Source organism: Hydra vulgaris, chromosome 08 (genome assembly GCF_038396675.1).
Source record: "Hydra vulgaris chromosome 08, alternate assembly HydraT2T_AEP".
In the NCBI taxonomy this organism is placed as follows: domain Eukaryota; kingdom Metazoa; phylum Cnidaria; class Hydrozoa; order Anthoathecata; family Hydridae; genus Hydra; species Hydra vulgaris.
Genome location: NC_088927.1, coordinates 6,174,920 through 6,189,570, shown reverse-complemented (window position 1 = coordinate 6,189,570; position 14,651 = coordinate 6,174,920). Strand labels below are relative to the sequence as shown.

Below are 14,651 nucleotides of genomic sequence, written 5' to 3'. Positions count from 1 at the left end.
AATTTTTAAAACCATTTTTCATTTAACTTAAAACTTTTAATTAATAACTTTTTATATGATAATTAAAAGTTTTAAGTGAAGTGAAAAATGATTAAAAAAATTTATATGAATTATGTATAATTAATACATAATTTTACATCCTTATACAATATAAATAATTAAGTTTAAATTCAAAATCATGGAAAAATTATAAACCAATTACAAAATTATACTACAACATGCAACATTATTATAACACAACATATTTAATAACATAGCAACATCAAAAAGTACTTTCAAAATTATTCTCCAAGATTTTCGTATCATTTATGAATAGTGTGATACTTATTATAACTAAAATATTGCTTATGATGAAGTGATGTTATTTTCAAAAAAAACTTTGTTATTTGTCTTCTTTTTTTGATTGTATTAATAGCAATTTTAAATAAAAATTGAATTAAAAATAAAACACAAAGTCAGGATCAACACCTAGTCAATGATAAAACCAGCATTTAGTCCTTATGATGATAAAACCAACATTAGATCAACTATTTGTTAAAGCGTTTTTGTTCATTTTTTAGAACATCAGGTTTTTAATTTTGCTTTTAAAGAAAATGACTCAAACTATTCCTTCAATCATTTATTGTCATTGTCTATCATAGTTGATTGAAGTTTTCAGGTTAAGTAGTATAACTTCCTTTAAAAATATTTATTCTATGCTCTAATATATTAAGTCAAAAAATTTTATAGTTCTTTTTATGTTTTAGCAACATTTTTGCAAAAAAATAAGAATTGTTTAGCTGCGACTGCATGGCAGCATGATTCTCTTATCATTTCTATGTTCATTTCTAAACCCAATTCAACTTTGAATATATTTAAGTTTTATCATTTGAATGAATTCTTTTTTAAAATTGTTTCATATGTGGCTGATCTATTTGTTAAAAAATCAAGTTTTTGTTTGCATATTGCTAATTTTCATGAATATCTCATTTCATTTTTGTGTGTTTTTTACCAGGCAAAAAATTGATTTGTTTATTCGTCTTACTTTTTCATAGTTATTAGACATCTGATTCATAGTCATTAGACATCTAAAATAGTTGTATTAGGTCAACTCTTTTTCTTTTTATTTCAAGTTATGTTTAATACAATTAGTTTTTCTTGATGTGAAATCTTTTTGAATAATTGTAATTGTTGCTTAATGATTCTTTCTACTTTTTCGATATCCCCTTTTTGGAATGCTGACCATACTTTTAAATTATAGTGTGGTTAGGTGTCTGTTCAAAAGCAATAACGTCATTTGTTGTTTTGGACAAATGAATTGTAAACCACAAAGTTTATATCAAAAAAATTTGCAAGTATGTCAAAAATACAACAACCAAATGACAGGGGAATATTTCAGCAAGATCTTACAACTGCTCACACCTACACCTCAGCCCTTTCCCGAAAATTATGTAAAAACAACTTTCCAGCCATAATTGACAAAAACAATAGCTCCTGACCTTAAACCCACTCAAATATATATTTATTCCAAATAATCTGGTGTAAATCACAATAGAAAATATTAATTACAAAATTAAAGCTTGCAGTGAAACAAGATAAAAAAAATTGTTAGAAAGTAGCATGTTCACAACTAAAAGATTATTTTGCATGTCTACAACAAAAACTTTTATAAAAATAATAACAATAAAACATTTACTGTTATACATTAACCATTAAAAAAATAATAAAATAAAAAAGTACTTAAAAAAAAAATGAAATTATAAGTTATATATAATTTAACAATAAAAAATTTTATATTAAAAAAATAACAATTTCTTGAAATATTTTTACCATATTGTGCTTTATAATATCTTTTGCATAAGTAAACGATGGACTAGTTATTTCTTGAAGAGATTTTAAATCAGCCTAAAAAAATGCTTAGAAAAATAATTATCATAACTTTTATATATATATATATATATATATTTTTAATTTTATTTTGCCGTATAATACTATTTACAATGAGAAAAATCGTTTACATATATAATAAATGGCCGGAGCAAGAAGAAGACATACTGTCTTATCACCGAGCCCCGTTAACATAGAAGCCGTCAGTTAATATTACAATTTAAAAACTTTAAACATAAAAGTATATATATATATATACATATATACACACACATACATATATATATATATATTCACATACATACACACACATTTATATATATATATATATATATATATATATATATATATATATATATATATATATATATATACACATACATACACACATTCATATATATATATATATATATATATATATATATATATATATATATATATATATATATATATATATATATATATATATATATATATATATATAAATACACATTTCTACAAAGATATTATAAAACTTATAATAAGATAATAAAATAGCATAAGTTTTCAATAACAAAATATTTAAATGAAAAATAAAAGTCAGAAGATCAAAAAAAAATAAGTTATGACTTTTTCACACAAAAAAAAAAAAAAAAAAAGTAGATGAACCCCTATTCAGTTTATATATTTTTTTATTATTTTATAATCAAATTTTAAAATAAATATTTTAGATTGAAATTTTTTCCTAATAAGAAACGTTTACATACTATATAATGATCTTTTTATATAACGACTTGATGTTTTTCTCAAATAACTTTTTTTTTATTTGTGCTAAATTAGTTTTACATTTTTATAATTGGTTTCCAATTATATAGACATAAATCCTATAGTAATATAAATTTACGGACAAATGCAGTTTTTTCAAACGAATAACTATGCTCATGTTACATATTCATATATGTTTGTAAATTTAAAAGAAATAAAGTTTCAATTCAAGTTAAACTTTTGTTTATTATTATTGGGTAAATTGAATAAAATATTCTATAATTTTTTGTGTACTCATCAAATTTCATGAACTATTAAACACCATCACTTTATATATATATATGTGTTAACATTCTATTACGCTCTACATTAAAAAAAAAAGACATTTTTACTTTAATAAAGCTCTAAATGTGTAATGGACATACTTTCTAAATATAAAACATCAAACAAATAAGTTCTTTTAGATATAATAAACTTAAATATATTTGTGTGAAACCTCAGCAAAATAAAAAATTTTAACAGCACCCACTCAACATTATTTAGAATAACAAAATTTCTTAACTAGCTATGACAAAACTGTATGTGGAATATGTTTATATGTTAAATCTGGTGTTGTTGGCTGCCAATAGGATACATTGTTGGAAATCAATCTACTCAGGAAATCAATCAAGCCTTTTTTTTTATTTCAACATCTTCACTTCCAACAAGGCTGCAAGCAAACACTATTAGAGTTAGAAGTTACTGGAAGAGAAAAGACGTTTATAAAGCAAGATAACGATTAATAGCTAACTTAAAAGATTGCAAATTATATGAATCAGGGAAACTAAATGAATAAGAATTAGAAACAGTATAAGGATGAGACTTAATTAGATGACAAGTAAAATAAGAATAAATTTTTGAAGATAGTACAAGAGACATTAACTCTTTAGAGCAGTGCTCATTATAGTACTTATAAAAAAAGGGAAAGAGAAGCAACATTATAACAATGTGATAATGATTGGAGTTTGGCAGTGAGAACAGGTCCAACTATGTTTACAATGCATTTTTGCGCCTTGTCTAAAAGAAAAAAGATATCTGTAAAGATATTGTAAGATCCGCCCTGGATATGCCAATAGCATTCCATACAAGGACGGATTTGAGATTTATAGAGATAAAGAATAAAACCTAAGTAAGTAGCAAGCATGATAAAAAGATCCAACCTTAGCAGATTTTAATTTTGCAATCGATTTGATATATGGTTTCCAAGAAAGATAAAATTTAATTCTAGAAGATGAAGGATAGATGACTAATCAAGTACATTACCGTTCATAAATATAGGAAGATCTCAGGAAAAGAAAATATAATCTTGTATTTTCTTTTCCAACAAGCAAAGGTATAAATAGATTGATTTGTGAATAAAAGAACTGACAGCCAATTTCCTCAATAGTAATCTGTTTAAAACAATATGACAATAAACTTTATAATAAAAGGCAAACAAGGTAAAAGATACTATTTGATTAAAACCTTTAAATTAGTTTCTATTTTTTTATTCAGATTCTATAATAAAAACCTAATTTCTTTAAAAATTTTTAAGAAGATATCAATTATTTTAAACAAATGCTTTTTTTACTTAATTTAGAACCAATCAATGAAATGAAAAACCCTTCAGGATATTACTTTTCCAAAATATGTTGTTTTTTTACTAACTTTATGATTCTTATCCAGAAGTTATAGAACCAAAATTTCAAAGACTTACATGAGAATTTGTTTTTAAAAGTTTCCTGTACCTTTGCCCCATTGATTGAGGCATGGGAATTAATGTAAACTTTGTAAGGATAACACACCCAAAAACCTTTCTTTGTAAACTAAAGCACAAGTAGAAAAGTTTTTTTTTGGACTTGAATTAAAAACATTTATTAAATTAAACATTAATTCAATAAAAATTTATTCAGGCGATAATATCTAATGTGGTTTGCTGCTGCATAAATTCAATCATATAAAAATCAGGAAAAAGTTTCCTTTACCTCCAGTTTCCTTTTTAAACTAGATAGAAGGTAAAATTAATTTGACAAAACTTAAAAAGTTTAAGAACTTTGAAAGTTCTAAAATTACTCATGAAAAATAAATGTTTATTAAAGAATATCATTGTTTAATATGAAAAAATATATTTACAATACTGTGTAGTTAAAAGAAAAAACTTCTAAGAATATTCTAATTAGGAGCGATTTCAAAGTCAGCTATTGCATGTGACAGCCATGCTACTAATATTTTAAGCTACTCAAAGTTATTAAAGTTACGTGATCAAGAAATTCAAAGTTTGTTCCTAAACTTTCAATCACAAAAACTTAACTCAGTTTGTTTGTATGTTTTAAATCCAGTGATATTTTACCATATAGAACAGCGTTTTATTTAGTGTCATGCAGCAAATATTTTACAAAAATATTTTATTGAACCACCCTAATATATATATATATATATATATATATATATATATATATATATATATATATATATATATATATATATATATATATATATATATATATATATATATATATATATATATATATATATATATATATGTATATATATATATTTATATATATATATATATATACATATATATATATATACACATATATATACATATATGTATATATGTATATATACATATATAGATATATATTTATATATATAAATATATATATATATTTATATATATATAAATATATATATATATTTATATATATATATTTATATATATATATATATATATATACATATATATATATATATGTATATATATATATATATATATTTATATATATGTATATTTATATATATATATACATATATATATATATATATGTATATATACACATATATATACATATATGTATATATGTATATATACATATATAGATATATATTTATATATATAAATATATATATATATTTATATATTTATATATATATATATATATATATATATATATATATATATATATATATATATATATATATATATATATATATATATATATATATATATATATATATATATATATATATATATATACACTGCAGGCCAAAAGTTTCCGGACACTTGGATTTTGTTTAATTTTTTAATTAAAACTCCCATAATTATTTCAAAAAAATTCTTATATCATATTTATTTTATAAAAGATACATATAGTTACTATTTAAGAAAAAAAAAAAGAAAAAAAAAAAAAGAAAAAAAATACTAACAACACTATTATTATTAAACTGTCTTTTCGTCAAAAAATAACCCATGAGTTTTTATCACTTTTTTTGCGATCCGTGGCATCCTATTTATTAATTTATCTATTATTTCGGGTGTAATTGATAACCAGGATTCTTCTAATATCTGCCACAGGTGCTCTTCGGATGTTGGGCATTTTTGTCTGACCTTTCTGTCCAATTCTTCCCACAGTAACTCTATTGGGTTCAAATCTGGTGATTGGGCCGGCCAGGTCATGTTTTTGAGGACACCATTATCCTCTTGTTCCTTTATGTAGTTCTTACATAATTTTGAGGTGTGTTTAGGGTCATTGTCCTGCATAAAAACAAAACTACGACCAATAGTTCTTAAGCCAGAAGGTATAGCATTGTTTTCTAGAATTGTTTTATATTGTTCTTTTTTCATAATACCCTCAATTTTAACTAGGTCACCAACACCAGCTGAAGAAAAACATCCCCATACCATAACTGACCCACCACCATGCTTGATTGTCGGCACTAAACACTCTGGGATCGTTTTTTCTTTTGTTGTTCTTCTGATGTAAATTCTACGTCTTTGCCCAAACAGTTCAAATTTGGACTCGTCAGTCCATAGTACTTTTCCCCAGTCTCCTTCTGTCCAATTTTGGTGGTCTATAGCCCATTGTAACCTTTTCTTTTTATTTCCAATTCGTAGCAACGGTTTCCTGACCGCTATACGGCCAGAAAGTCCTGCTTGTCTAAGACGTCGTTTCGTAGTGGTTAATGAAATAGATTTTGAATGACTCCTATTAAAGCCTGAAGTTATTTCCGGGGCCGTAAGTCTTCGATTCCTTTTACTCATCAATATTATACTATTATCTTCTGCTTTTGTTGTTTTCCGTGGTCTACCAGATCTTTTTTTGTCTTCAAAAATGCCTGTTTCTTTCCATCGTTTGATGGTATCTTGTGCAGTACTTCTGGCAACTTTTAATTTTTTGCAAATTTCACGAACTGAATAACTTTCTTTATGTAATGTAATTATTTCAGAACGTTTTGCAACCGTTAAAGAAAGTTTCTTACCCATATTTTTAGTTAAATAGTCGAATTATAAAATTTTAAAATTTTTTTCAAGATTTTTTAATGTAACCATCATTAATACCAAATGAAAACTAAACAAAACTAAATATTTTTAATCATTTTAGTCGGCTATCATTATATTATAAATATTTACTTCATGTTTCAACAAATAAATAACTTTAACAAGACCAAACTCTTAAGAGTAATGTAACGCTATATATCAAGTTAAAATAAACAATTAAAAAAAAAAACTTACTTATTTAAGTTTGAGGTCAGTAATACCCAATTACTGACCTCAAACTTACATAAACACTTAAAATTAGTAAGTTTAAGTATTATAAATTAATTTTATCGGTTAATTTAATGATACAGGATAGATTTTAGCTTTTTATATAAAAATATCAAGTGTCCGGAAACTTTTGGCCTGCAGTGTATATATATATATACATACATATATATATATACAAATATATATATATATATATATATATATATATATATATATATATATATATATATATATATATATATATATATATATATATATATATATATATATATATATATATATATATATATATATATATATATATATATATATATATATATATATATATATATATATAGGGTGCATCCAATGCCTGTTAAATTTTTTCAAAATTAAATGAGATTTATGGGGGCCACTTCAAGTCTGAAACTTACGAGACCCTAAACAGAAGAAAAACTTTATAAAAATTTCAAAAATAATTATCATTTATTGTTAAAAATACCTTAAAATTGTTAGACTTGTAATTGTTAAAATAATATTTTTAAGTTTTCTCATATAATACATATCGCACACCCAGATCAAGGGTGCCACAAGTAAAAAATTATGGATATTGAGTTATGAATGTCATTTGATAGTATGTTATGTGTTGTACATGGTGACAAAATACCACAAGTCTAAATTGTACGTAACACTATACAAATGGCAAAACTAAGATGACGTAATTTTAGCAATCAGAAATTATCAAGAGAAAGGCAATTTTTTAAATTTTTTTAAATACAATAACACATAAATACAAAAATTCAAAACAAAACAGTTTGAACAAAAACGATTTTCAATTATTAGAATAGTTTTCTTATATTACACACCATCCTGTATAAAACGTTATATAAGTGGATTTTTTGCATTTGCATATAACATATTTTCAGAACATCCGCAGCTTATTAGGACTAATTACCTGAGCACATTAATAACATAAGTATCTCTATCATGACATATGTGCAACAAATTTCTCTCAGTGGTTTGATGTTTTAGAAATTTTTCAGCTTTTTAAAATTATTTACTTTTCGTTTATTATAGCATACAACATCTTTATAAATGTTATATATATAATATCTAAAGAACTTTAAAAATGCTTTATTTTGCATTTTAACATATAAAAAAAGTATTTTTTTAAAAAAAAAGAAAAAGATGCCAATGATAGGATTTGGATCACAGTGAATCAATGTGGTAGAATTTGAAAAAAAGTGGTAGAATTTGAACCATGATGCATCAGAAACTCTGCAAGCTAACCACTTTGGCCACTAAGATGTATTGATTGTGTATGGTTTTAATGCTATTTAATAAACAAAAACTTTATAAAACTGTAAATAAATCAAACTTAAGGAGATGTTGCCGCAATGCAGTTTTCAAGTAAAAGTAAAACTGTAAAAATAGAGTATATGTTTTAATATGTTTTAACTTTACATAATTTGAAGTTTACATAAATTAGATATTTGCATACATTTTCGTTAATTTTTTCTTATAAAAAAAGTGCAGCAACTCTTTCTCGCTATTACTTTGATTCGAATGGCTGCCAAGAGTTTCGCGTCAAAAACACTCAAATGAGCATTAATAATAAGTTGCTTAATATGTAATACAATAAATATATAAATACCTTAACAGGAGTAAATGAGTGCAAGATCAGAGAAAAGCTGTTCTAAAACGAACATGGCAAGTCATGTAAGCTGCTTCTCTAAACAGCTTTTTACAATTTTCAGTTTTTGCGCAAGCTATCTGTTTATTCATTAAAAAATTGTTTATTAAATACAAAATTTAATTTTATACTCATTACAAGCATATATTTGCAACATTAATGTGAGTTTTAGGTGAGTGTTTCCTTTGGATTTTCACACTAGCTATCCATTTAATTTATAAACATTTTTATTTGATAAAAAATTTGACTAAGTTATAAAAGTTTTTATTTCTTATAAAAAATGATTTATACTTTCTTATTATAATAGAATGCAGGATTTTTAAGAATTATTATAACAATTAAAGATTCCACAATAAATGTTTTTAGACACAGTCAGAGAAATAATTATCAGTGAAAAATAAACATAGTCAGGTTACTTCATAAAAAAACAACTTTTTTTCAGAATAATTACAAATACTTTTATAATTATTCTAAAAGCAAACTTAATCAGGATTTTAAATGGAAAATAAATAAATCTACATTAATTAACTTGTGCTGCTAAAATTTAACGACATCTTAGGGAGTGTTAAAACCCTACCAAAAGATAATTATCTAAACATATTGCTTTGCAAACGAAGTTTTGAAATTGAATATTAAAAAAAAATTTTAATCAATAGTTTTAGAAATATTTTTGTTTAATAAGAATAACTGGCTGATATTTTTCAAATTCATTTGATTTACTATTGATATCATTAAGTATGGGAGTTAAAATCAATTGTCACAAGCTAAGCGCAACTTGGTTATTCACCTGTTCAAGCAAGGTAAAACGTTTAGGTCAATAAGAAAAGCTACTGGAATGGCATTAAAACCACCAGCAATCTGATTGAAAAGTACAAAATATTTAGATATATGCAAAATCAGCCAAGATCCGGAGCTAAGCATAAAACCACATCCAGAATTGATCGTCAAATCGTCAAGATATGGCAAAAAAATGGTTTATATATATATATATATAAATATAAATATATATATATATATATATATATATATATATATATATATATATATATATATATATATATATATATATATATATATATATATATATGGGCAATTCCATTTTTAACTTACGTTACACGCATAACAGCTTTATCAAATATCTGCCTATTTAAACTGTAAATTAGGCTTTTAGCTAATTTGTATGAAAGTTGTTAGCCTAAAGAAAAAAATGAGCTAAAAAGTTTTGCGTCAAAAAAAGGCGAACTTTTTACTAAAAAAAGCTATTTAACTTACGTTACACAGGAAGCAAGGTAAAAAGATTGCTTCAACTTTTAGGTCAGATTTCTGCAAATCAGTTAAGCGGTTTGTATTAGAAATTTTCGCAAGATGTTGAGAACTCTATACTAATTTTTAAAAGAGGTGACCAGCTAAGGAAAATAAACTTTTTTTTTTGATACTATATATTTAACTTACATTACATCACTTAATTAACCGAGCAATTATTATATTGATATTTATCGTGGGATATTTATCACTTAGGTTACCAAGCAATTATTATCTTGAATTTTTATATCTATTAGTAAGAGTTAGAGTTATGTAATAAAAGAATTGTAAAAGTGTTGAACTCATTCATTGAAAATAATTAACAAAGGAAATTTAAATAACTGGTGGCACTCTTCCTGAATGATTTTTTATAACATTTATGAAAGTTTTTAAATCGAAAACAGTTTTTCCGCAAGACCAAGAGCAACTTTAAAAAATTACTTTAGTATTAAAACTTTATTTGTACTTATGAAATCATTTAAAAAAGAAAATCTTTGATTAGTTGAAGTTTTTACTTACATTTCTTATATTTATACATATTGCTTTGATTGCATTAGGTTAAATTTTCAAAATGCTAAGTATTTACATTTAAAATCTCAACCAAAATAAGAATACATAAACAAATAAAAAAACAATAATATAAATGATTTTATTTAACATTAAAAAGATTTTTATTTTAAATTCTCCTAATATAAAAAGTTTTACTTATAACCTTGTAAAACCAACGCAAGGAAATAAGATTTACATGACGTAATTCATTTTGTAAACAAAAACTTAACGAAAAAGTGCCATAACTTAAGTAAATGCATGTAGTTTTAACTTTTACGTTGCTAAAATTTGAAATAAAAATGTGCTTTAACTAAGCATCATTATTCAAAACTTTGAATGTAAAAAGGTAACATTTAATATACTTTTGCAATATTATTAAAATTTAGTTAAAAAACTTAAGTTTTTTAGCTAAATTTTAGAAAAACAAAACTTTATCATGTTTTTGTTAACTTACATTACATGAAAATTACAAAAGTTCTTTTGTTATTTTTGTGAAATATGTATACTTTATAAATTATAAAATCTGACCAACAACAATTTGAACATGTAGCTCCATTTTCACACTAAATTAACTCCGATTATTATAAATTCATCGTTAAAATAACATTTTACAATGATACTTTTTTTATCATGCGACAATAAGAAAAACCATAACTTTCAGAAGCATAGAAATAACTTAAATTAATTAATTTTAGTTCTACAGGTATATTTTAAATAAACTTTCATGTGTCTATATCAATATTCATTTGCAAAAAGTTGGCGAAAAAGAGAATAAAATTTGACTACTTTTTCATTATTTGCTGTGGAATTGTCCATATATATATAAAATAATTGTTTTGTTAATATTTATATATATATATATATATATTATACTATTAACAAAACATTAATTATTGTTAATCAAAACTACATGATGGGATCTAAAATAAAGCATATCACCCATAAAGTATGCAACTCTAAACTTATTTAAAAAATAGATGTAGGAGATAATTTACTCTTTTGCACAGCGGTTTTTATTGAACTTTACTATTTTAATTTTTGGTTTAATTAAAGACTCAGCCATAGAAAACTTTAGACCTTTTTGGTTTTGTCTATTAGTCTAATTTAAAGCTGTGTAATTTATGGAAAATCCCTAAATAAAATCAACCTATCGACAATCTAATTTAAATATAATAATCTACCAGTCTAAAATCTCAATGTTTATTTGAATAATATATTAAATTGAATAAAATATTTAAATATAAAAAATAAAAATTTTAAAACCTCAGCAGCTTTTCCGTTATACAGTTTAAAGTGATTGCATGCCTTTAAGTTAATTGCAATCGCACTAAAAGGAAAATTTAAAAATCATAATCATCATCATCACCATTTCTATTCTATTGCCATTAATGACCATTATCATCAGCATCATCATCATCTCTATCATCAACATCATCATCATCATTATCATCATCATCATCATTATCATCATCAAAAAAAAGCATACCTATCAGGATAATGTTGCAGATACACTGATAGAACTTCCTAATTTGAAAGAAAATATAATATGTATCTGTGTAAATATCTGCACACATGTGTATACTATGTGTTTAAACATACATTTACTACATATATAACCATATTTATACATTAATATTTGTAGTAAACGTGCACTAATATTTTATGAGATAATATAAAAAATTCTAACCTGTGACACATCAAAGTAATCAAGTTTGTAGTAACATAATGCCACATAAACATTTAATGCATAATACTCCCTAAAAAAAAACAAAATATAAATTTTTATGATTATATATATATATATATAATTATATGTATATATATATATATGTATATATATATATATATATATATATATATATATATATATATATATATATATATATATATATATATATATATATATATATATATATATATATATATATATATATATATATATATATATATGATAGGGTATGTCGATTTTTCACTTTTTTTTTTTTTTATTGTAATGGCTAAGGTACTGAAAGTTGTATTTATATATATAAAACAAAAAAAATAAAAAGTTGAAGGTGTTTTGTCAAATGGCGGCTTGTGGATCAGCAATCAAAATTTAAAAGTTCCCTCATCAACATTTGCTCTAAAAGTGCGGTAGTGGTGTAGTGGTAGAGCACTCGCTTCATAAGCGAGAGGTTCTGAGTTTGATTCCCACCACATCCCTGGTAGTACCGCATTCAATTTGTTTCGTCAAGGTTCGTGTTTCGGAGTTATAGAGTTGGGAGAGGGTTATAACCACAAGTAGCTTCCTCATCTGTAGTGGCCTTCTTGGCCTTGGAGAGGTAAATTACAAAAAAAAAAAAAAAAAAAAAAAGTATTAACTTTTTGCTTGTGGTTTCATACTTTTCAATACGTTCAGACAAAATTTCAATCAAAAAAGACACACCAAGGAATAATTCAAATATTTGTATTTAAAATCATTGGTACGGTTTATTATTTCGTTTTATTAAGCAAATATGTTACAAGTCTAATTTATATTTAAGTATAAATTTTTTACTTGTTGTGTTACATCTATTATCTAATTAAACGCTCAACAAAATCCAATAAATAATCATTATTAGTTTAATAAGTTGTTTAAAAAAACAATATTAAACTCAAAAAAAATTTATTTCAAGAATGTAACAAGCAAGTTAAGCAAATAAATTATCATACGACTGAAATAATGTCCTTTAGAAAAAAACCTTTGACGCATTTTCCTGCTAAATAGTTTTGTTAGTATAGATTTATGCATGGCTTCAAATCCATATACGGCGTTAGAAACTTCAGAAACTAATTTGACACATCTCTCAATGCTCTGGGAATGAATAGGGAGGTCTTAAGTATTAGGCTTTATTTTATTTTTAATGAATTTGTAAATATCTTCATCAAAAAACTCTTTTGTAGTTGGTGGCTCCATTTCGATATAAGCAAGATCAGCAAGATCAATAAGAGATATGCGGCTCGTAGCATTCCAATTTAGTAGTGGGATTTTCTTTTCTATTCCATAACTGCTTTTGTTGCTTTCAAAAAACTTGTGAAAAACAAAAAAAATTAATAACCTTAATTAAAACTTAATATTATAAAATAGAGCACAATACATTTTTAAAAAAGCTTTGTATACAGATGCCTGATAAATTATAAATAAAAAAAACTAATTTTAAAAAGTTTACTGTTTCTGAGAGTAAGAATTGTCTCAAATCCGAGAGCCCTGATCTGCTCATCATTATTTTAAACCATTGCGAAGAGAAAATTTGCAGGTACCAAACAGAAAGCTTTACCATAAATGTTTTTTTTTACAAAACCATGATGGAGCATAAACTTTAACAATATAAAGGGTAAGCTTTTTCAGACTTGCGTTTGGAGAAATATCTCGAGTGTATAAACAAAGAATTCATATAGAAAGGGTTAACCATCAAGCATGACTTATTGGACCTATTTTACAATTAGCCCATGTGTCGCCCACTTTACCTAATCCCACCAATGCCCACTTTACCTAATCCAATACCTTAACAATATTCGTAAAGAAGCCTTTGATCACGACTAATATCTTTTAACATCTCATGTGAAATATATCCTTCAGTGATAGAAGTTTAAATTGCTTCAAACTGTACTTGAGGTTGTCTATGAATTTCCTCAGAGCATCTCTTCCCAATTGGCCAACAAAAGTTTTGTGGACCGTTTGTTTTTCCATCTAACTTTTAATAAAAGACTTTTAGTGGGAGTTCATTCTGATGAAGACTACAACCTATTGTGTGAAGTTTTCTTTTTATCAACTCTTCTAGATTAACCAACAAGCCACTCCTCCAACCTGGGTTTGATGCAGTATTGTTTAAAAGAATAGCACAGATGCTCTCCAGACTGTCATATTCTTCAAGTACACTAAATGTCTCAAGAGAAAGAACATCCCCAGTAGCACAAACAATGGGTATTGTT

The 14,651-nt window shown here is 24.5% G+C and overlaps 1 protein-coding gene across 1 annotated transcript in view; it reads right to left on the bottom strand.

Annotated features, from left to right (window-relative positions):
* LOC100200593 (intraflagellar transport protein 56) overlaps window positions 1-14,651 on the bottom strand; it is a 73,523-nt gene that overhangs the window by 31,951 nt on the left and 26,921 nt on the right. Inside the window, exons 8-11 of the mRNA XM_065802911.1 lie at window positions 12,388-12,457; window positions 12,187-12,224; window positions 11,964-12,027; window positions 1,810-1,884 (exon numbers count right to left, since the gene is read on the bottom strand). Of these exons, the coding sequence (XP_065658983.1) occupies window positions 1,810-1,884; window positions 11,964-12,027; window positions 12,187-12,224; window positions 12,388-12,457 (247 nt within the window). The remainder of the gene's footprint in view (window positions 1-1,809; window positions 1,885-11,963; window positions 12,028-12,186; window positions 12,225-12,387; window positions 12,458-14,651) is intronic.